The sequence below is a fragment of the Callithrix jacchus genome, chromosome 4 (assembly GCF_049354715.1).
Source record: "Callithrix jacchus isolate 240 chromosome 4, calJac240_pri, whole genome shotgun sequence".
Taxonomy (NCBI): Eukaryota; Metazoa; Chordata; class Mammalia; order Primates; family Cebidae; genus Callithrix; species Callithrix jacchus.
The window spans coordinates 172,169,048-172,194,347 of NC_133505.1; the positions used below are offsets into that span (position 1 = coordinate 172,169,048).

General features: G+C 39.5%; 1 protein-coding gene and 1 long non-coding RNA gene across 14 annotated transcripts in view; one reads left to right on the plus strand and one right to left on the minus strand.

Moving 5' to 3' along the window:
* The window catches only part of PDE10A (phosphodiesterase 10A), a 684,633-nt gene that overhangs the window by 255,301 nt on the left and 404,032 nt on the right, over positions 1-25,300 (minus strand). The window contains exons 1-2 of one of the 13 annotated variants that reach the window (XM_035297769.3): positions 13,790-14,263; positions 12,955-13,082 (exon numbers count right to left, since the gene is read on the minus strand). The exons of 9 other annotated variants lie outside the window; for them this stretch is intronic. In XM_035297769.3, the coding sequence (XP_035153660.1) occupies positions 12,955-12,991 (37 nt within the window). In that variant the 5' untranslated portion in view covers positions 12,992-13,082; positions 13,790-14,263. Of the gene's footprint in view, positions 1-12,954; positions 13,166-13,311; positions 13,507-13,789; positions 14,264-25,300 lie in introns of those variants that run through there. 3 more of the 13 variants (XM_078370445.1, XM_078370443.1, XM_078370442.1) reach the window with 3 other exon arrangements.
* LOC128931862 (uncharacterized) lies at positions 14,405-24,230 on the plus strand. The gene is made up of 4 exons (XR_008480917.2): positions 14,405-14,544; positions 19,431-19,549; positions 19,760-19,832; positions 23,997-24,230. It is a non-coding gene; the product is annotated as an uncharacterized LOC128931862 (long non-coding RNA).

Genomic DNA, 25,300 nt, shown 5'->3' on the forward strand with positions numbered 1-25,300 from the left:
GTATCAAGGAAACCCATCTCACATGCAAGGATACACAAAGGCTCAAAATAAAGGAATGAAGAAAGATTTACCAAGCAAATGGAGAGCAAAAAAAAGCAGGAGTTGCAATTCTCATCTCTGATAAAATAGACTTTAAAGCAACAAAGATCAAAAGAGACAAAGAAGGACATTATGTAATGGTAAAAGAATTGATACAACAAGAAGAGCTAACGATCCTAAATATATATGGACCCAATACAGGAGCACCCAGATACATAAGGCAAGTTCTTAATGACTTACAAAGAGACTTAGACTCCCACACAATAATAGTGAGAGACTTTAACACTCCACTGTCAATATTAGACAGATCAACCAGACAGAAAATTAACAAGGATATCCAGGGCTTGAACTCCGACCTGGAACAAGCAAACCTGATAGACATTTACAGAACTCTCCACCCCAAATCCACAGAATACACATTCTTCTTAGCACCACATCACACCTACTCTAAAATTGACCACATAATTGGAAGTAAAGCACTGCTCAACAAATGCAAAACAACTGAAATCATAACAAACAGCCTCTCAGACCATAGTGCAATCAAGTTAGAACTCAGAATTCAGAAACCAACCCAGAATCGCACAGCTTCATGGAAACTGAACAACTGGCTCTTGAATGTTGACTGGATAAACAATGAAATGAAGGCAGAAATAAAGAAGTTCTTTGAAACCAACGAGAATGAAGACACAACATACCAGAATCTCTGGGACACATTTAAAGCAGTCTCTAGAGGAAAATATATAGCAATAAGTGCCCATATGAGAAGAGTGCAGAGATGCAAATTGACACCCTATCATCAAAATTGAAAGAGCTAGAGGAGCAAGATCAAAAAAACTCAAAACCCAGCAGAAGACAAGAAATAACTAAGATCAGAGAAGAACTGAAGGAGATAGCAACATGAAAAACCCTTCAAACAATCAATAAATCCAAGAGCTGCTTTTTGGAAAGATCAACAAAATAGACAGACCACTAGCCAGACTGACAAAAAAGAAAAGATAGAACAACCAAATAGATGCAACAAAAAACGATAAAGGGGAAATCACCACAGATTCCACAGAAATTCAAACCATCATCAGAGAATATTACAAACAACTCTATGCACATAAACTAGTAAACCTGGAAGAAATGGATAAATTCCTGGACACCTCTGTCCTCCCAAGCCTAAACCAGGAGGAAGCTGAAACTATGAATAGACCAATAACAATGTCAGAAGTCAAGGCAGCAATTAAGAGCCTACCACACAAAAAAAGTCCAGGTCCAGATGGGTTCACAGCCTAATTCTACCAGACACACAAGGAGGAGCTGGTACCATTCCTTCTGAAACTATTCTAAATAATCCAAAAAGAGGGAATCCTTCCCAAATCATTTTATGATACCAACATCATCCTGTTACCAAAACCTGGCAGAGACCCAACAAGAAAAGAAAACTTCAGGCCAATATCCATGATGAACATAGACGCAAAAATCTTCAATAAAATACTGGCAAGCCGATTGCAACAGCACATCAAAAAACTTATCCATCATGATCAAGTAGGATTCATCGCAGGGATGCAAGGCTGGTTCAACATATGCAAGTCTATAAACGTAATTCACCACCATAAACATAACCAAAAACAAAAACCACATGATTATCTCAATTGACGCAGAGAAGGCATTTGACAAAATTCAACAGCCCTTTATATTAAAAACCCTCAATAAACTCGGTATTGGTGGAACGTATCTCAAAGTAATAAAAGCTATTTACGACAAACCAGCAGCCAATATCATACTGAACGGGCAAAAACTGGAAGCATTCCCTTTGAAATCCAGCACTAGACAAGGATGCCCTCTTTCACCACTCCTATTCAATATAGTACTGGAAGTTCTAGCCACAGCAATCAGGCAAGAAAAAGAAATAAAGGGTATTCAAATAGGAAAGGTGGAAGCCAAATTGTCTCTATTTGCAGACGACATGATAGTATACCTAGAAGACCCCATCGCCTCAGCCCAAAAACTCCTGAAACTGATAAGCAACTTCAGCAAAGTCTCAGGATATACAATCAATGTGCAAAAATCACAAGCATTTCTATACATCAATAACAGACTTAAAGAGAGCCAAATCAAGAACAAACTGCCATTCACAATTGCTACAAAAAGAATAAAATACCCAGGAATACAACTCACAAGGAACGTAAGGGACCTCTTCAAAGAAAACTACAAAACACTGCTAAACGAAATAAGAGAGGGCACAAACAGATGGAGAAACATTCCATGTTCATAGTTAGGAAGAATTAATATTGTTAAAATGGCTATACTGCCCAAAGTAATTTACAGAATCAATGCTATCCCCATCAAGCTACCATTGACTTTCTTCACATAACTGGAAAAGACCACCATGAACTTCATATGGAACCAAAAGAGAGCCCACATAGCCAAGTCAATTCTAAGCAAAAAGAACACAACGGGGGGCATCACACTACCGGATTTCAAACTATACCACAAGGCTACAGTAATCAAAACAGCATGGTACTGGTACCAAAACAGAGACATAGACCAATGGAACAAAACAGAGGCAACACAACATATCTACAACCATACAATCTTTGATAAACCTGACAAAAACAAGCAATGGGGAAAGGATTCCTTGTTTAATAAATGGTGTTGGGAAAACTGGCTAGCTATGTGCAGAAAGCAGAAACTGGACCCCTTCCTGACACCTTACACTAAAATTAACTCCAGATGGATTAAAGACTTAAACATAAGACCTGGCACCATAAAAACCCTAGAAGAAAATCTAGGCAAAACCATCCAGGACATAGGAGTAGGCAAGGACTTCATGAACAAAACAGCAAAAGCATTGGCAACAAAAGCCAAAATAGACAAATGGGACCTAATCAAACTCCACAGTTTCTGCACAGCAAAAGAAACAGTCACTAGAGTGAATCGGCAACCAACAGAATGGGAAAAAATTTTTGCAGTCTACCCATCTGATATCTTGCTACGATCTGCAGTAAGAATAAATCTAGCCAAGAAATTGTGAAGAAGGAAAAAGAAATTCATGCTAATTTTACTGTTGAAAATGTTATTGGCAAGAAAACTAAAAAGACACTGTTCCGGAAACTCACCAAGTTTATACGGCTATGCTTGCTCAACAGAATAGCCGTTAGTGACAAGTAGCTGCTGGAGACTTGAAAAGTCGCTACTCCAAAGTGAGATGGGCTGTGAGCGTAAAATACAACTGGATTTCAAAGACAACAGAACAAATGTAAGAATGTAAAACATTTCATTAAATAATTCTATAATAATCAGAAGCAAAAAATCTAATATTCTGGAATAAATTTAGTTAAGTCAGTTTTATTGTTAAATTAATTTCACTTACATTTTTTAGGTGGCTACTAGAAAATTTTAACGTGCATCTGTCATCTTTACCACCTGTTTTGTTTCTGTTGAACAGCACTGCTGTAGGGGCCTTCTTTCTCCTTATTCAAGGAAATAATCTATATTGTCCCTAATTTAGACTATTAAAAGTCACAGTAGAAACAGCCCATATAGCTGCCATCATTTGTCCTGGGTTCCACATGAAGAAGTGAATTTATTACTCTTTCTTTTTTTTGCAAGTGTGTTGTAAGACTGTGTCGCTATTCAAGGAACAGATTCCAACCTTTCCTTAAAACTGACCTTGATATCACCATTGTTTAAGTGACTACTGTGGGTCTGAATGTTTGTGTCTTCTCAAAATTCTTATATTCAAATTTGTATTACAATTATTTCTATTTGCCTTCATAGCCTGTGAAAGAGACAGTCTTCCCCTCATTCAAACTGCTTGCTTCCTGTCTCTTTATAGGAAATGTTTCTCTTGTCTTGTTAAAACTCATCCGCTCTTCCAAAATCTCCTCCAAAAATTTGTTTTTTAATCAAGGAAGAAAGCTTTACAGCAAATGTTACTCCCTACTCTCATTCTGGTTTCTGTTCTCTGTGTGTTTAGATCTATCAATAAAAGTTGTTGAAGGAAATGCAGAACTGATAAAGCTGCATAAACCCACATATGTTCTTTGCTGTTAAGAGAAAAAGAAAAAAATTGGAAGTGCCAAAAATGTTTGTTTTCTGCAGAGGAAAAAATTAAGCAGGAGAAACTGTCCAATGTAAGCTACACAAAAATTACCTGTTTTAATCAATGGAAAGCCAAGAAAAGTTAGGACAGAAACTAAAATGTACATTCTTCTTTGTTACAGACTAAATTGTTTTCCTTCAAAATTCCTATGTTGAAATCCTAACCCCCCGTGCCTCAGCATGTGACTGTATGTGGAGACAGGGCCTTTAAGAAGATGATTAAGGTAAAATGAGGCCCATAGGGTGAATCCTTAATCCAGTATGACTAGTATTCTAATGGCAGCCATAACAAACTAATACTCTCCTTTCTGAAAACCTTACACTTATTTCTAAAATTGTTTTAAAGGCAGAATGAATCTTTTAATGACAGAACAAATACTGTGTCAAAAATAATAAGCATGCTAAAACAAAAACTATCAATCTGATATCTAAATCAAGCAAATGTAGCACTACAGTGTTCCTGATGGTTAAATTTGAGTTCAAGCCACTAGGAGAAACAATCATGATAAATGGATATTCCCTTAGTATGACTGAATACAGGGCCAATAGTGATATTTTATCACAAACTTTCAAAATATATACGCTTGAATTTTACAATTCACATGATTTTGCTTTGCTAATATCAAGAACCAGCATATTTCTTTTAAGCTGAATGCTGTTTTCAAAATCAAAACCAATCTTCTCAAACACAACTTAATTTTAAAAGAGGAAATAACTTGATTTTCTTTAATGATAAACTGGAATCTTAACACAACAGAGTCTACCAGAAAATCTATGCTATATAAGACATACATCAATTTCTTAGGCATTGATAGAAAGTCCTTTTCCAGTCCTTGAAGTAGAAGCTACATCTTATTCATCTTCTTATCCTCAGCAACAGTAATTACAGTTGACTATTATTAGTAGCATTATGTTTTATGAAGTCCACAAAAACTATGAATTAACAAATACTTGACCCATGCTTGCTCCTAGTGGAAATACCAGGTTAGGTCCCTATAAGCCTGTGGTGACATTTTCATCAACCAATCAATATATAACCTCACTCTGTACATGGACTTGTAAACAAATGACAGTAACAGCACTGTGAGTACCGGGGTTACATCAATTTTAGTGAGTAAGCAAATCTGCAAATACAGAATTCAAACTAATGAGAATCAACTTTGTTTTCACACCGTAAGCATTCAACAAATGCTTCAGAATCAAATGAATAGATGAATAAACCATCATCTTACTGAGGTGTTTTCGTTACTTCTAGTAATTTCTTATCCTGATTCCGTCTAAGACACTTATATGACACTGAATCCACCAGGACAAAAAGCAATATAAATCATGACTCAGGCTGTTTGTTAGCAGAACAGCAACCTGAGTCTTTGGGAACCACATCTGTCTTCTGCCTTGCTTAGCTCATAAAAAAATTGATTTCATTATTTATTTTACTAGATCTTTGCTCATAAATATGAAAATACTGAAGAAGAACACACCATGAAATTCTGTTGGGAAACCTAGGACTTCAAGTCCTGCCAAGAGACTGGAACAAGAAATTGCACACCACTGAGGCTTCACCATGCTTGAAAGTCAGTATCACAACTATGGATAATGTTATCTGAGTGAGAGACGCCAGAGTTCCTAACACAGTTCTCCTCAGATTTTATTCTTGAAGATATAGTTCTCAAATTTGTGACCTTAGCCATTTTAACACATTGTGACACCCTTTGGAAGCATTACACTTTACCTCTGGGCAAACCGATTTTGCTTATAAAAAGAAATCCCCATTCCTAAGTGTTGAGTACCAGCTGACCGGCCTGTATTTATTTTGAAGCTGTACTGGAAATACTTCAAAAGTTTCTATTCACTTGCTCACACTATAGCTGTTCTACTTCACATCATTCATTACACAGCCCCCAGCTTGCCACGCTGCTGTCAAACATCTTGTCCATCCACTATAACAGCTGCTAATTCTTTCTTAACATTTAGGAGCCAAATTGTCCCTAGTGACTAAGAAACGCTATGAGTAGAAATATAAGCATCTAAGCAGGACACCCTACTAACATGAACTTACTGCACAGAGGAGTGAAGCACGGAAGAACTGTGCTGCTTATCTTTATAACAGAGAAAGATTTAAACATGGCACATCTGCTTTCTTGAAAGTTTCATGGATGTCACCTACTATCTCCAAATCTCTAATTTCCTTCCCTAATACTTAATCCTTTAATGAGAACAAGTTTAGCAGCTGAAGAAAGATGGCATTATTATTCTGATCTCTATGGCAGCATTTAATTTAAAACATAAAATTCTAATCACCAAAGACAACTGCCAAGGTTCTCTTAGCGCTACCATGTACTGAAATTAAAAATTTACTGAAGTAAGTCACTTAACATTTCTATGCCTCAATGTCCTCATTTGGAAAATAAAGATAATAATATCTATACCTCATTTATGAAAATTGCTTTAAAAAAAGTCAAAAAATGTCAGCTATTATTACCACTTAAGTATAAGAAAATTAGTTTATACCTAGTGAACAAAACATTCATTAAAAGATACAATATGGCATGGCTATAAAAGTGGTTTCTGTAAAATACTTCAATTCAAAAATGTCATTTTAACAATTGAGTGGCATTTCTAAATTCCCAAAACACTTTATTTTTGCTTCCTTGAATGACAAAAATGTAAACATTAAATAGTCACTCAGCTGGGTGCTGTGGCTCACTCCTAGAGTCCCAGCACTTTGGGAGGCCAAGACTGGAGGCATGTTTGAGCCTCAGGAGTTTGAGACCAGTCTGAGCAACACAGTGAAACCCTGGAGGCTGAGGTCAGAGAATCACTTGAGCCCAGGGAGAGTGAGACTGCGGCAATGAGCCATGATCATACCACTACACTCCAGCCTGGCTGACAAAATGAGACCCCGTCTCAAAACAAAACAAAATAAAAAACAGTCCCCCTCAGCTTTACTTCCAGCGTGTCTCACCATTCTGTAGAGTGCTAACTGTAATCCACAATTCTCACAGTGTTCAACTAGTGTGCATGTTAAACTTTCAACTTTAGATGATAATGCAAAACTTGGTATATATCAATAATCTCAGCTCATCTCGTAATTAATGTCTAAAAATTCTATGTATCATATGCTAGGCTATTTAGATTTTCAGATCTTTCATCCTGACACAGGCACCTCGAGCTGCCCTTTCTAAGAGGGCAGCCATAAAATGACAGGATTGTAGTTATCTTCATTCTTTCAGATTTCATAAGGAGCCCTTAAAATAGTTTAACAACATTTTATAGAATGATGTGCTGCTCAGACTTTTCACTATGATGACAATTCGGTGGTAGAGCATGTTCTGGTGTCTGGATTTTTATCAGTAGAGAGAGTTTGGCATATGCATCAGCAGATTACTACCAGTCTGGAACAGTTCCAGCTGATGAATCTAACATTTTTCAAATTTCAGTACCAATGCCAATAAGTAATTGAGATAAACAGCTTGTCAGGCATTAAATATTACTAATATGACCCCAGTCTACATTTAGCTTTCCCCCTCCTCATAAGTTTATTAAGACAGCGTTCACTATCCAAATACTGGTGAGCGCTTAACAGGTTGTGTGAGACCTATTGAACCATCCCTTTCATCAAATTTGCCATGCTTATTTTTTCACCAAAAAATGCCAAATTCAAAGCCTTCTACGTGGCAACAAACTGATCATAAAGCATCATGTATAATGAATTAAACGTATTTTTGCTAGCAAACATTATTTCTGCCAAACAATTCAGAAATAAAACTAAAACATTTAAACAGACAGGAATCTGGCCTACAATCAAGAAAAGCAATAAAAAAAAATACCTCAATAGCTGCCTTTTCAAACAAAGAGTCTTTCCCCTGCTCTGGCACAAAATTTGGGAAAAGAGCCAAGGTGTTAACTTCTCAGCCCTCTGACATCAGGGGAAGACTGCGTGCGTCAGCCGGCCCAGTAGGGACCCCTGGCTTATGGCAATGCGCCATGTGCTTCTTATCTTATCAGCTTATAGTGCCTGGCACTTCAGCCATTACTGTGTGAACCCTGGAGGAAGGAAGGTGTGTGTAATTGTGAGACTGTAGGTTAAAGTTAGGAGCTAAGCAGGTTTTAGCAACTTATTAACAAAACAAACTATCCAACATATTGCATTAATAATAATGAAAGCTTCTGCCTTCAAACTCAAATTTAAGAGAAAGTGAGATTTTTAAAGGGGTATTCTAGCTGTATATGAGAAGCACTTCCCCTCCTACTTATGCAAATAAACGTCAAAGTTGTAGTGCCAGAACAGTGATTCTGTTACATTATATTTAGAAGAGTCAAAAAAAAAAGCAATTTTTTAGAAAATGTTTGTGTACCTCTTATATTAACACTACTAAAAATGGTGTTTGGGGATTGGAAATAGGTTAACTGCTTTCACATGTGGGTCAACATTTGCAACTGTAATCTCGAGAAAGAGGAGAAAGTCCCACCCACTCAGGCGAGTGGAGCTCAGTCACACCACTGAAGCCAGGGCTGAAGGATGCAAAGAGAGTTTGCTAAAGACAGAAACTGTCTCACAGAAACTATTTCACCTCAAAATTAATTTTCAAAAAAGCCTATCCTTGACTTAAAAATCATGTATATATGTATACATATATTTATTATATTATATAATTATATTATAATTATTTATTTAATATTATTATATAATTATATTATATTATAAATGATTATTTATTATTTATTATTATTATATACATATTATTGCACTTTAGGTTCTGGGGTACATGTGCAGATCATGCAGGATTGTTGCATAGGTACATACATGGCAATGTGGTTTGCTGCCTCCATTCCCCCCATCACCTATATCTGATATTTCTCCCCATGTTATCCCTCCCCAACCACCCTACCCGCTGCTGTCCCTCCCCTATGCCCCCCGAACAGACTCCAGTGTGTGATGCTCCCCTCCCTGTGTCCAGGTGTTCTCATTGTTCAACAAACCCTCTTTGCATCCTTCAGCCCTGGCTTCAGTGGTGTGACTGAGTGAGAACATGTGGTGTTTGATTTTCTCCTCTGGTGTCAGTTTGCTGAGAATGATGGTTTCCAGATTCATCCATGTCACTACAAAGGACACAAACTCATCACTTTTTATGGCTGCATAGTATTCATGGTGTATATGTGCCACATTTTCCTTGCCCAGTCTATTATCGATGGGCATTTGGGATGGTTCTAGGTCTTTGCTATCGTAAACAGTGCCACAATGAACATACTATAAAGCATGTGTCTTTATGATAGAATGATTTATAATCCTTTGGATATATACCCAGTAATGGGATTGCTGGGTCAAATGAAATTTCTATTTCTAGATCCTTGAGGAATTGCCACACTGTCTTCCACAATGGTTGAACTAATTTACACTCCCACCAGCAGTGTAAAAGTGTTCCTATTTCTCCACATCCTCTCCAGCATCTGTTGTCTCCAGATTTTTTAATGATTGACATTCTAACTGGCATAGATGGTAACTCAATGTGGTTTTGATTTGCATTTCTCTAATGATCAGGGATGATGAGCATTTTTTCATATGTTTGTTTGCCTTATAAATGTCTTCTTTTGAAAAGTATCTGTTCATATCCTTTGGCCATTTTTGAATGGTTTGTTTTTTTCTTGTAAATTTCTTTTAGTTTTTTGTAGATTCTGGATATTAGCCCTTTGTCAGATGGGTAGACTGCAAAAATTTTTTCCCATTCTGTTGGCTGCCGGTTCACTCTAATGATTGTTTCCTTTGCTGTGCAGAAGCTGTGGAGTTTAATTAGATCCCATTTGTCTATTTTGGCGTTTGTTGCCAATGCTTTTGGTGTTTTAGTCATGAAGTCCTTGTCCATGCTGATGTTCTGAATGGTTTTGCCTAGGTTTTGTTCTAGGGTTTTTAAGGTGTTAAGTCTTACGTTTAAGTCTTTAATCCACCTGGAGTTAATTTTAGTGTAAGGTGTCAGGAAGGGGTCCAGTTTCTGCTTTCTGCACATGGCTAGCCAGTTTTCCCAACACCATTTATTAAACAAGGAATCCTTTCCCCATTGCTTGTTTTTGCCAGGTTTGTCAAAGATCAGATGGTTTTAGATGTGTAGCATTGCCACCGAGTCCTCAGTCCTGTTCCATTAGTCTATGTCTCTGTTTTGGTATCAGTACCATACTGTTTTGATTACTGTAGCCTTGTAGTATTGTTTGAAGTCAGGTAGTGTGATGCCTCCAGCTTTGTTCTTTTTGCTTAGAATTGTCTTGGCTATGCAGGCTATATTTTGGTTCCATATGAAGTTTAAGGTGGTTTATTCCAATTCTGTGAAGATGGTCATAGGTAGCTTGATGGGGACAGCATTGAATCTATAAATTACTTTGGGAAGTATGGCCATTTTCACAATGTTGATTCTTCCTAACTATGAGCATGGAATATGTTTGTGTCCTCTCTTACTTCCTTGAGCGGTGGCTTGTTAGTTCTCCTTGCAGAGGTCCTTTACATTCTTTGTTAGTTGTATCCCGAGGTATTTTATTCTCTTTGGAGCAATTGTGAATGGTAGTTCGTTCTTGATTTGGCTCTCTTTAAGTCTGTTATTGGTGTATAGGAATTCTAGTGATTTCTGCACATTGATTTTGTATCCTAAGACTTTGCTGAAATTACTTATCAGTTTAAGGAGATTCTGGGCTGAGACAATGGGGTCTTCAAAATACACAATCATGTCGTCTGCAAATAGAGACAATTTGACTTCCTCCTTTCCTAATTCAATATCCTTTATTTCTTTTTCTTACCTGACTGCTCTAGCTCTAGCTAGAATTTCCAATACTATATTGTCTAGTGCCAGATTTCAAAGGGAATGCTTCCAGTTTTGCCCATTCAGTATGATATTGGCTGTGGGTTTGTCATGAATAGCTTTCATTATTTTGAGATATGTTCTGTTGATACCTAGTTTATTGAGAGTTTTTAGCATAAAGGGCTGTTGAATTTTGTCTAAGGCCTTCTCTGCATCTGTTGAGATAATCATGTGGTTTTTGTCTTTGGTTCTGTTTATGTGGTGTATTATGTTTATAAACTTGCGTATGTTGAACCATCCTTGCATCCCCGGGATGAAGGCTGACTTAAGAATCATTTTAAAATAACTTTTAATTATTCAGAGAAACGTCACACCTGCTATTTAAAAACTGATCTTGTCAATGTAATCAACACTTACATTCTGAATAATAAAGTAAGAGTTTTACTTATCAGTCTCAGCTCAAACTGTACATTAAAAAGCTCTCTATTAAAAATGAGAGTACATTTATAACCTGGTTTACAACTATCTCAAGCTAATACACCTCATGAACTGTCATCCTGGTTTTACAGCTAATAAAACAATAGATTTCTGATATTACATTAAAATTGTTCATTGTTCCCTCAAGTTTACTAGTTAAAATAGGATATGATTAATTTGCAGCTTGAGACTCCTCTATGTGGATTAGAGGTCGTGCCATTATAAACCAGGAATAAGTAGAAAAACTGTCCACTCTCTCCTGTGATGGAATTCCCCTCTCTGAGGACACCATCCTATCCTTATACTTCATTCTTCCTTTCATTCTTTTGAGTGAGGTATTACGCTCAACAGCACACTGTGGTCCCTGTTTGTTTTGTTTCTCTGCCATTTGGATTCACTTTGCCTCCTTATTGGGTTTCAAAACCTTTGGCAATTGTTGCAATAACACCTCAGCAAGCACCACAGAACTCTGCTTTGTCCCACCCAACACTAGGTAAACCCAATCATTCGAGTTTTGTGCCCTCCTTTTCTAATGGGTTAGAGAAAAATGCAGTCGTGCCAGTTCTTTTCTGTCTCCTAGATGGTTCCCTATACTGATCCCACCAAGACTGTTCCATTACTCCTAAGCATCCAGACGCAGCATGATGTATGACCCAGCCTTTTTGCTACTGAGGAGATCCTTTCCTTTTCCTCTCCAGTGTTTCTCTGAACCTCTGCCCACCTTCTAGCTTCTCTCTTAACTCAGCTGGCTCTCATTTTTCTCGATTCCTTCTTTTCCTTCCTCACTCAGTTATTTCCCCTTCACGTCTCATGTCTTCAAATGCTCCTCATCACCTTTTAATGGATTTCTAAGATACTCACACGTCCACCAATCCTGAAACATGATCAACAACAACAAAACATCCTTCGCACCTGGTAAACCCAACACACCTTCTATTTTTATCTCACCATCAAAGTCGAAAGAGTAGTCCAGTGCTTACTTTAATGTCCTTAATTCTAATTCATGCCTTATTAATCATCCAGTGATATCATTCCCCATAACTGCACTCAAATCATTTTTTGGTTAAACCAGCTTTCCAAATTGCTAACTATCTTTATCTCACTCTTCATCTCCCTTGGTCTCAGTAGTATCAGATATTATTAACCAATCCCTTAGTTTTTGAGACATTTCTCCTACATCATATAGCAAAGCAGGTCATTTAGCCAATATTCAATTTGCTTAAAGCAAATATGTAATTAAACAGACCAACCACCCTATGAAAAATAAAGAAAAAACTCAGCCAGCTAGAACATCACAGAGTCCTCCAAAGCCATTAGAACTAACCCATCCAGTATAAAACACTGTAAACTTCTTGATGCACTGAAACCCTGTCAACGGTACTGTAGGGCTTGACTGAATGTTGGCATCAAAAAGAGTCAAGGTGTAAATAAAACAAAGTTTTCATCAATCGATAATTTTAATGAATTGGCAGATCAAAACAGAGCTACAGAGTACTAGTTTGCTTCCTGTCTATCTGAATGTCCCTTCTAAATTTCTTTTGCTGGCTTAGTGTCCTCCACTCACCTGTTACATGTGGGGATTTTCTCTCTTCTATCCTCATTCTACATTCTTTTCCTTCAAAGTCTTCTCTACCCCCATCTCTTCAACTGTAACATCTCTGTGGATGACTTCTATATCTATACCATTAGCTTCTAAACAAAAACAAAACAAAAAAATCAAGTAACTAACAGATAATTCTCAGCATGGCTATCCCTTAACCTACATGAATCTTCTCCCTCTTCTCCTCCCTCTTTCATATCCCATCTCTTTAAAGTGACATCATCCTCCTCTTAATCACCTCAAGTAAATATCCTAGTCATCCTCCAACCCACCCTCTTCTTCAATCCCTAAAGGCAAATCACTGACTTCTGTCCATAGTACCTTCACAGTGTTTCTGCTTCCTTCAAGCCTTCTTCCTTCCACTGCTATTGCCTTTGTTCAGAGGACCATCATCTTCCCCTCTCAGGGAAGGTCACCATCTCCAGCTCAGCATAAATCCTGATCCACTAAATCAGTCATGGAAATACACTTTTCCTGAAAATCGTTAATTTAACTCCCGCACAGAAAAGTCCACTCCTCTTCCAATGTGCATACCAGGCCTACAGCCAAAGAGCTGATCTTGCCACCATCAAAACAAAGTCCATTAGCAAAGTGGGAAGGGTCAAGATGCGGACCTGGAGGATGTGAGTAACTGAATCCAGCAGTCCTGGAGTTGCCCTTTCTCTGAGCCTCTTGTTTTATGATGCAAATTTTCCTTATTGTTTAAGTAATCTGAAGCAGGGTTTCTCTTACTTGCAGCCAAAAGATGCTCTAACTGAATAGCCCCATGCGCCAGTGCACAGTCTTCTCACCAACTCACCTTTCTGGTTTCAGGCCTCCTGATAAATCTTTCTTCACAGTACTTTACTCTCAGAAGTACTATCCTGGGAGATGGGGACTGATCCTTGTGCCCAAAAGTCTGTGACCAGCGCTATGCGCTGCTGGCATTCCAAGACCTTTCAGGAGCAGCATTCAACACTCCATGCTCAAGAAACTCAGCTAGGGCTTCTAGGGCTTCAGCACAGCAGGGAGCTGGAGACCAGGCAGCTGCTGAACAGGCTGTAAAGGCCCCACGCCCCTAAGGGCAGAGGCGACCCCCATTTCTGGGTGCCAAGCCAAGGAGCTGCCAACGGGCTTTACACTCACGATTCTGGAGTCTACTTGAGGCACACATCTGCCCCAGGTCCCCTCACTAGGAGCTCCTCACTCGTGGGCCCCCTGCTATCCACTTCAACACTGGACTAGAGAGACCCTCAGCACCCAGCATCTCCAGCTAAAGTGGTACGCGACCACTGGTCACAGGCACTTCCGGTGACGTCATGCCCACCCGGAAACGCCGCCTGCCTGATTCCAGCTTGGGCTTCCTGGGACTGGTGGGAAACTTCCTACAGGTGGGGAGGCCCAAGATCCGAGTCCAGCAGCTACAGGACGCAACAAAAGATACAGAAAAACAGAGAAACCCGGGAAACTCTCTAAACATTGGCCCCGCCGTTCCTTGCAGCGGGGCATCTCTGCGCCGTCTCCACGGGCCTCTCCTCACCCTGGCTGAAGACAGGAACCAGGAGCGCCCGTCAGGTGAGCCGCAACCTTGAGCTCGGTACAACAGGAAGTTCCCTTCATTCCATCCCGACGGACTTCCGGTAAAGACGTGGGTCCCAGTTGCGGGCCGAATCGCCTGGGTGCTCAGCGACACCGGAAGTCCAGCATCTCTTTTAGTTCAACAGACAGCAGCTTTTCTTCTCCCGATCGTTGCACTGTCAAGAGCTTTTGTATTTTTATTTTCTTTTATTTTGTCTGTATTTTATTTTTTAATGACAGAGTAAGTCAAGACTTTGTAAGGGAAAACTTCTCACTCCTCCCCCTGGAACCTACCCTCCCTGCAAGAATCCGGAATTACTGCTGACTGTTATAGATTCCCTTTTGTAAACGCTACAACGGAATGAAACAACATGATACGGGCAAAGTCCACTTTAACCGAAAGAACAACAGTCTGTTTCAGATTTTTATTTTTAAAAATTGGATCATGCCCTCACTGTTCCAAAACAAAGATGCAAAACAGAGTACAGAAGCACCTCCGCCATCTGACCCCAAACAACCTCCATCTCTCTCTACTCTCCCCATTCCTGTGGTCCTCAAGACCTCGCTAAAACCCATACCTACACCTCAACTCTTTGCTACTAAATGCATTTGCCCTTTTTGGCTGCCAAACTCTTTTTCTGTTTTTTTCCTTACATGGCATAATATAAAGTCAGTCTCTCCAATTTATTTCTAACCATTTCTTTCTTAGTGTCTCAACTACCCAAAATTCCATGATGTATGTACTGGACCTCTGCTAAATAATGGTCAAATAAAACCACTGCTGCTTCCTTTAAGTGAAGACAGACCACAAACAGCTACAAAACAATGGGATAAGGAGAACCGTACATGAGGTCTATAGGAAAAAGAACCACAAACAGCTACAAAACAATGGGATAAGGAGAACCGTACATGAGGTCTATAGGAAAAAGAAGAAAAGCAACAGACTAGGTGAGACACTAAAGTCAGAGAAGTTTCTCAGAGACAAACAGACATCCAAATTTAGCCTTGTAATCCACTAACAGACAAGATGGGAAGGGCATCCAAGACAGAAGGAACAGCACATACTGTCTCAAGAAGGCATGAAGCATCAACCTTTTAGGAAATTCAAAAGTTATGGATGATAAAAGGCATGTGAAAGAGGTGAAGAAGAGGTGCTCAGGGTAAGCAAAAGCAGTATAAAGATACTGCATGCCATGCTAAGGACTTCAGACTTTTATTTGTAGGTGGATGAAAACTTGCAGGATTTAATCTTGAGAATGATATAAGCAGATTTGTATTTTAGAATGCTCTTTACTCCCATAGAAAGAACTGATTGAAGCTAGGAATGCCCATTAGTCAGCTACTGCAGCAGTTGAGAAACAGTAGTAGAATAAAATGATAACTAAATGATATACTGACAAGACTAGGTGACCAGTTACATTCACAAAATTAGGGAGCATCACAGGGAGGATTCAAGTCTTCACATACCTCACATCCATACCATTAAGCAGTCCTGTTTTTGCAAACTTCAAAATTCATCCAAAACCTAATCATGTGTCAACTTCCCAAGAGTCAACACTCTCAATTCAAGCCACTATCATCCTTTATCTGGCTAACTGCAATAGCTTTCTAACTGGTTAACTTGCATGCATCTATAGTCTGGTCTCAATATAGCACCCTGTCAAAACATAAGGTAGATCAAGTTGCTGCTCTGCTCAAAACCCTCCAACATCCCATCATCTCACATGATAAAGTCAAAGTCCTTACACAGGCCTGTTCCTCATGACCTCTTTGACCTTGAACAAACTAGATAGGCATCCACATCCTGGCCTTCTTCCTGGCTTGTGCCTTTGCCTGGAATAATCTTCTTTCTTCAGGTGTCTACATCACAACTCCTGCAAGCTATTGTTCAAAATGTCTCTGTCTCAAATGAGAGCTACATGGTATTTAATATTGTTGTCTCCCAGATCCCACTGTCCCAACTTCTGATCCTCCTCCTCACTCTGTTCTACATCATTTTGCCTGTGGCACTCTAACCTTTCAAACATCCTACATAATTTACTTTTATTTATTGGCTATTTCTTTTACTCAAATATATTAATTCACAAAGACAGGGCTCTTCTGTTTTGTTCACTGATGCATCACAAGCATCTAGAATAGCACCTGGTCAACAGTAGGTGGCTCAATAAATATTTAAATTAATGAATGTTTGAATAAATGAACCCAATACTTGGGGTCAGGAGAGAGTCATGGGAAGAATGGGTCAGGTATGTTTTCTGGAAATGACACCTAAGCTGAGCCTTAATGAGAAGAAATTAAGCAAGCAAGTAAGTGGTCTGGAATTTCCAGAGATGACAGCATGAGAAGACAGGAATGCAAAGAAGAGCAGAAGAATGGTGCCATGGACAGAATGTTTCCCAAAAAGTTCATATGCTGAAGCCCTGATCCCCAGTACAGTGGTATTTGGAGGCGGGGTCCTTGGGAGGCAATTAGGTCATGAGGGTGGAGCCCTCCTTGACGGGGTCAGTACCCTCACAAAAGCTCAGAGAGATTAGTGGCCTTATAAGAAATGAGAGAGGATCTGTCTCTCAAAACATTTCTCTTGCAAGAAGGCAGCCATCTGACAACCAGGGAGAGGGCACTCCCCAGGAACTACAACAGCCAGCACCATGATCTCTGCCTTCCCAGCCCCTGGAACTGTGAGAAATAAAGGTTTAAAAGTCAGCCAGTCTGAGGTACTTGTTGAAGCAACCCGAACTCACTAAGACCAATAAGCATAAGCATTTTGCTTAAAAGTATGATAAACAGAACAAAACAATTTCTCATCATGTGTTTCTGAGGCTTTTAAAGTTTGAGAATTTTGCTTTATTCTGGCAGACAAAAGTGCTAAATCTTACTGGGCTGGGGACTAATATGTTCTGTTTGGCACAAAGGATGTGAGCAGCCCTAAACTGATCTCATATGTAAAGCAGAGTCAGTTGTTCTGAGGGGAGCATATGGACTCGAAGTCTAACAACAGGGTTTCTAGCTTTATTTCATTGACTTTCCACATAAACTTGCCACCAAATGTGATTTTAGTGATTTTCCTTATCTCTTTATCCAACCATATGCTTATTTGTACATTCAGTAACTATTTTTGAACACCCAAAACATGCTGGATTTTAGAAATCTAAGCATGACAAAAACATGGTCCCTGCCTTTTCCATAAGCAGATAGACAATAAGAACAGATGAAGATAAACAACACTAGTTATGCCTGACCCATCTATTTTCCAGGGCGTTTATGAAGCTTAAACAAACTTTTTGTTCTTGTTTTTGTTTTCAAAAATATATAGCTGTGTACAGAAGTAAAGTGCTAATATATGAAGGCAGATATGCATCATAACAGTACATTTCTCTATGTAGGCTGTTTTGAGTAGTCACTATGGAGCTTGATGAGGTATGTGGAAATACAGGGCTCAATAATCAAAAGTCAGTGAGTGAACTGTAACAAAAGCATTAATTTATAGTTAATGCAGGAGTAAGAAAACACAAACAATGGAAAAATAAAAACTACAGTGAGAGCATAAGTATACAGAAGGCTATGTTTTCAATCATGACAAGCATACGGTTTCCGTGTCAATTTAATAACAAAGGACTATTTCAAATTGAGTACATGTTTCCAAGGTACAGTTGCTCACATCAAATGATCTAATGATCAAGTCTAAATAAAATACATCTACCTATGTTTAAATGCAAAATGAAAACAACCAGTGAAATTTAAGTGGAAGATTGCTCAGAAAAAATACTGAATATAAAAATTACACTCAACTCAAAGGAAAAAAATAACTATATACCAAAAGAAATAACACGGATTCCAGAGTCACTGAAACAGATAAAAAACCAAAACACTTTTACTCTCTGGGGATTTTTATTGGCTTGTTTTTCAGTCATGACAAGTATAGATGGCCCTCTATTTATGAACTTTCATCTCCTGAAGTTCTTCATTTAGCTGTCCTTTTCAAATTGTTACACATTCAAAGATTAAAACTATATAAAAAATATATATTGAGAAGTCTCATTCCCACCAGACTTCTCCCCCAAATACACACAAGTATGTTTTCCTGTGTATCTTACCAGTAACTTGTGTGGCAAATTAACAACATTTTTGTAAATACAAGCAAAATACATCCATATGTGTGAACCACCAAGTACCAGCCTCCACAGTGGCATGATCGATGCAAAGCTTTTCTGAGCCAGCTGCTTGGGACAGGATTAGTCTGAATTTGCTGAGTGCCTACTGTGTGCCTACTGAGTGCCTACTGTGTGCCTTCTGTGTGCCTACTGAATGCCTACTGTGTGCCTGAGTGCCTACTGTGTGCCTACCTGAGTGCCTACTGTGTGCCAACTGTGTGCCTACTGAATGCCTACTGTGTGCCTACTGTGTGCCAGGCATTATACTCATCATTTTCCATGTACTAAGTCATTTGATCTTCAAAATAATCCAGATAAATTATTCTTACTGTCCTGACTTTACAGAAGAGGTAAGAGGAGTAAGAAGTGAGGTCACTTGCCAGACTTCACATAGCAAACGTGTACCTGAGCTATGTTTCAAAACAAATTAATGCGCCTACAGATACGGTTTAATGTGTATTCTCTACCATCTCTTCTGTCTTACTGCTTCTCCAAAGTTTACAAGTAAAACAGACAGTCTAGGAGGCCAAAAATGGCTTCCCAAAAGATACCCACATCAAGTCCCTGGAACCTGTAGAATATTGCCTTATGGCGAAAGATGAGAATATAGTTAAGTATCTGGAGAGGAGGCGTCTACCCTGTATTATCCAAGTAGGCCTGAAATGATACCACTTCAAACTATTCAAGCTATTCTACACAGCATTCCTTCTAATCAAGGCACTTACTTCACAGCAAACGAGGTATGACAATGGACCCACGATCATGGAATTCACTGTTCAAACCACGTCACCATTTCCTGAAGCAGCTGGTTTGACAGAAAAGAAGAATGGTATTTGAAGTCTCAGTAGCAGGTAGGTGAGTTATCTTGCAGGGCTGGGGCAATGTCCTGTGGGAGACTGTTTACGTCCTAAACTGGTATCTAATATATGATACTGTTTCTCCCACAGCCAGGATTCATGGGTCCAGGAATCAAGGATAGGGAGGAATAGGAATGACACCCCTTAATATTATTCCTGGTGATTTACCACTAAAATGTTCACTTCCTGTTCCCACAACCTTAGGCTCTGCTGGTCCTTAGCTTCAAAGGGAGGAATGTTTCTACCAGAAGACACAATGGCTCTACTGAACTGGAAGGTGAGACTGCCACCCAGCCATTTGGGCTCCTCACACCTCTAAACCAATAGGCAAAGTACTGGCTGGGGTGACTGGTCCTCACCGCCAAGAGGAAGTGGAGCCGCTACTATCGCGTAGTCTGGTTCCAGGCCCAAATCCTCTGTGTGATCTTTCAGGTCCAATATAAGCAGTTACAAAGTTGTGCCTGGCAGCCCTCATGGAGAAAAGCTGAGCCCACCATGCACAGTCAGTGCCCTGCAGTTTTCCAGAAGGAGTTGCAGTTGAGGACTCACGCTTCCCTGACCCCTGGGCCAGCCGTGCTCATACACACACCTTCCTTCCTTGTCCAGGCACCTACATTCAGCAGCCTTTTTACTTGGGGCCCAGAGGAGGTACTTTTCTCCCCTGTGATTCAGTACTTTCCCATACCTAGCCCTTCCCCCAGCCAAAGGCTCATAAAGAAGCAGGAGCCTTTTGTTTGGGACTTCCCAGCAGTGAAAGGTACCCCTCATCTGAGCGGATCCACCTGACTCTCACCCGCTGCCATTCTGAAGGTGCGGCCAGCACCTCTGAGGAGTCAGCACCATTTTGTGCCTCTTGCTTATACTGTTCCAGGAAGTGAACAAAGGCTTACTTATTTCTTTTGGTTTGGCCCCTTGTCCTAATCAACCACCTGGACACTTGGTTGCTTTTCAGTTACACAAAGGAGGTTAGGAAGAGTATGTCTGGAATGCAGAATACCCCTTAGGGCATCTGCCACCATGCCCTGTGACTGAAGTCAATGGAAAACCAACAACCCCATTCAGGCAGGACTGTTAATGACCCAGGCCCCTCAGAAATCACCCTACAGGCAAACAACCCTGACCAGCAGGCTGTGGTGCTCCCAGAGGGCAAAGGGAATACAGACTGAGTAACAGAAAAAGTAGCTACACATACCAGTTAGGACCAGGCAGTCAGTTTCAGAAACAAGGGCTGTAATGGTTATGAATATTTCTCATTTTGTTATGAGTATGTGGGTGTATAAATTTTTAAGCAATTATCTTTGCATTCTTCCTGCTCTTATCCCTTATCATCTAACATAAGATGTATAAATAACAGTTAACTTTACATCATAGTATATAAGTTTCAGGATGTTAAGGAAAGTAGTGATCACCAACCAGGAACTTCTGCATCCTCTCGGGAAAGGGTTAACACATTTTTGGTTGTAAGAAAGATAGCTGCATCATGTCCCATGGAAGTATGACTCTGTAGTTGCCTTTATTTGGAGATTAGTCACAGTTTAAGGAGAAGTACATGAGTGCCAAGTTTACGGGGGTGATGACCGGTTTTATGTGGGAACTTGACTAGTCTAATATTCCCAGTTACTCATTCAAACACTCATCAAGGGGTTGCCATGAAGATATTTAGTAGGTATGATTAGCAATTACAGTCCATTGACTTTAAGGAAATGATCCTTGATAATCTGAGGGGCCCTATATGCAATCATGTATATCCTTTTAAGAGGAATTTTTGAGAGAGAAGTGCACAGAGGAGAAGGGGATGTGAAAATAGAGGCAGAGAATGGAATGATGCTGCCACAAGCCAAGGAATGCCTGGACTCTCCCTTCGAGCTTCTGGAGGGCGTGCAGCCCTGCCAGTGCCCTGATTCCAGACTGCTCCGGAATGATGAGAGAATGCACTTCTGTTGTTTTAAGCCACTAAGTTTGTGGCATTTGTTAGAGCAGCCATCAGAAACTAATAAAGGAACTTAATCATAAAACATAGTAAGAAAAGAAACTGTATCTGAGGCATACGAGCCTGCTATAAACTATCAGCCCCACAGAGGCATGAGAATGAGGCAGAAGTCACATCCTACTTCCCCCCATGAGCTAAGTAATCAGCTCTTGAAGCCGCTTGCTATGTGGACTCTAGACCGACTGCTGCCACCAGCAGTTAACCCGGGAAGGCTACACACTGGACACCATAGCCCATACCCCACAATTCACCAACGTACAGTCAATTACTAATCAATCTTATTTCTCTAACCACGGAGAATTCCTGACAAACAGCTGAATCAGCCCACTCCCTGTCCCTGTTCTTGCTTTGGAAAACCTGCTTCTAACAAAGGCTGAACAAAACTCATATCCAGTATTACCCAGGTCTGTCTTCCAGGCTGCTGCCCTCACCCTGGCTCAAGTAAACTTTTAAAAATTATATTCTGTGCCTCAACCTCCTCCTTCAGGTTAATAATGTAATGAGAATCAGATAATATTGCAGAAGAAGAATGAGACAGTACATGCTTCTATTAAATTACTGCACAAATAAAACTAGTTTTTGTGGGATTTTTTTTTTGAGATGGAGTTTCGTTCTATAGCCCAGGCTGGAGTGCAGTGGCGCAATCTCAGCTCACTGCAACCTCCACCTCCCTGGTCCTAGTTCAAGCAATTCTCCTGCCTCAGCCTCCCAAGTAGCTGGGCTTACAGGCACTAGCCACCATGCCCAGCTAATTTTTGTATTTTTTTAATAGATACAGGGTTTCACCTTGTTAGCCAGTCTGGTCTTGAACTCCTGACCTCATGATCCACCTGCCTCAGCCTCCCAAAGTGCTGGGATTATAGGCATTAGCCACGCATCTGGCCCAAACTAGTTTTAAAATTAATTCTTATTCAGATGCCAAATGTTAAAATGTCCTCCCTCCCCTTTGCCCAAAATATGAAACCCATAACTCTTCAATATTCCCTTTCCCATTTCACCGTTTCCTCGGAGATCTGACCAGGTGTGGCAAATAGTTATGTCCCAGAAGAAAACCGATACTATAAATTAAAAGGCCTAAAACAAGGAAAGCAAACCTCTAATTTAAAATGTTAATAATATCCACCAGGATCAAATGATAGTTTAAACCCCTGAAGCTACATAGAAATCATATTCTACACCACACTACCATACTGTAGTTTACTAGGAAAACTGCAAGTAAGGTCTAGAAAGTCACCAAAATACATGATTCTTAATATTTTAAGTGGCTTTTCTTAAGAATATCGGTTGACTTCAGAGGTTGAAATACCAATTTGCTTCCTTTATTTAAAATTTGAGAAATACCTAATGTAGATGACGGGTTGATAGGTGCAGCATATCACCATGGCACGTGTATACCCATGTAACAAACCTGCACGTTCTGCACATGTACCCCAGAAGTATAATTAAAAAACAAAAAGAACCTTGAGAGGAAGACAGCATCTAGAACTCGGTAATGTTATCTGCAGCAGTGTTTCTTACATAGGTCTTTTATATTTGCCCTGGAAAAAAACAATGCTGAGCTAATGACAAAAGACAATCTTGGGGGACTTTGTTGTAAAATCTGAGGGCAGAGAATCAGCATGCAAGACTTCAAGTGGCAGCCCCTTTGGAATCAGCTCCTCACACACTGTTGGGGTCCATTCAAGTTCTGAGGAATGGAATTCCAATACTACCATGCCAGCCACCGTGGAAGGCGAGCAACTCTAAAGGATGAGAGGAGGGGAAGTGGGAAAGGAAAGAGCAGAAGGGCGAATAGAAGCTGAGTTTCTGGAGGGCAGGGATTTTGTCCTATTTGCTCTCGTCCTATCACGTGCATGTGGAACAGAGAAGACCGTAAATATCTGTGGAGCAGGTCAATCCCTAGAAGATGCAGGTGGAGGAATGAAAGAATGAAGTAAAGACGGGAGGAACATAAACTTTTTGGAAGTATATAGGGCAGAAAGCAATTAGAATAATTCTAGGAGAAAGTTACATCCCAAAACCCAGCCCTCAAATTGAAATTTAATATGGGTCTCATCCACAGCAGCAATTTAAGGAAAACAAAATGAGTCATTTCCTTAGGTCTTGAGTCCTAGACGGGGGTAAGTTATTTTTTGCTGTAAAATTTTAGCGTGTATTCCCTGAACAGACAAAGCAATTTCTCACTTAATTTACTGTTTCATCTTACTAACACTAGTACGACCGATAGAAAATTTAATTATTGCATGTTTCATTAAGTGAAAAGTAGAAGAAACCTAGCAATTGGCAAATTCCAGACCCACCCAGTATTTGGAGGATTTCTCTAAATGTCAGATATGAATTATTTTTTTCCTATTTACCTGATTGATACGATAGAAGAACTAAGGTATAAAGACGGTAGGAAATTATTGTTCGAAAAAACAATGCAACACATAATTTTCCTATGTCTTCCAGGAAAGAACAACCATTATTTGTGGCCTTTTAAAATTCAAGCTGTAAACCATGAGGTTAAATGAGGTTAAACACCTCATAAAGATCCCTGCACACAGAAACATTCAGAAAACATTGCTGACAGATGACTGTCATTGGTACGGAGGGCTCGGAGATCCAGCAACCGAAACCCAGATTCACTACAATGCTTGCTTTACATTTTGCTTTTGTTACCACGCCTATAAATCTAGATGATACTATTTTATTTTAACTCGTATTAGCCTTTATATTTTTCTTATCATCGATAAGAAAGGTATCTTCTGTTCTTAAGGTAATTTATAATGCTGGTAAATACCACTCTAAAAAATTTAAGTATTTATAACTATATGTCTATACCTTTCAAACTAAGTTATTCTTAAAATTGTCCCTGGGTGAGAATTTTCTCCTTCCCCATGTTAATATTAGAAAACAATTATCTTGGGGGTGGGTTTTATGATTTTACTATGTCCCCTGCTATCAAGTCAGTACTTTCAGATATATTCCATTAAAAGGGGGGAACAAACCTATATTATTCTCCCATTTTAAGAAAATAATATGTTATAGTTCATAAAATCCACATCTGAAATACTAGTACAGTAAAGAAAACATGGGTTCTAGGAGCAAACAGATGTGAGCTTGAATCTCTAATCCACAACTTACAAATATAACCGCTCTATGGACAATTTCCCCATCTACACTATGCAGTTCTTTTAAATGTCAAATGAGGTAATGAATGTTAAGACTCTAGCATCGCCCTAATACACAGGAAGTACTCAACAAATATTGAAAACAAATATTCATAAAAGTCTCTTTAAGTATCTTTGTTTTTCTTTTTTTTTTCTTTTTGAGACGGAGTTTCGCTCTTGTTACCCAGGCTGGAGTGCAATGGCGCGATCTCGGCTCACCGCAACCTCCGCCTCCTGGGTTCAGGCAATTCTCCTGCCTCAGCCTCCTGAGTAGCTGGGATTACAGGCATGCACCACTGTGCCCAACTAATTTTTTGTATTTTAAGTAGAGACGGGGTTTCACCATGTTGAATATTCTACCACCCAATGAAAGCATTAAGAAACCAGTTCTTTCCAAATCAGCCATGGTCAGAAACGTAACATATTTAACACAGATTAATAAACTGCCAACATATACAAACTCACTTGCACCTGTCTGCACAAACTGCTGAAGTCCAAAAACTAAAACTTTCATCAATTGCAAACATACAGAGCGTGCAAAATATCACAGGCCTTTAGATAGCTTCCCATTCTGTGTACAGGCGAGGTACAGGGAAAAGGTTA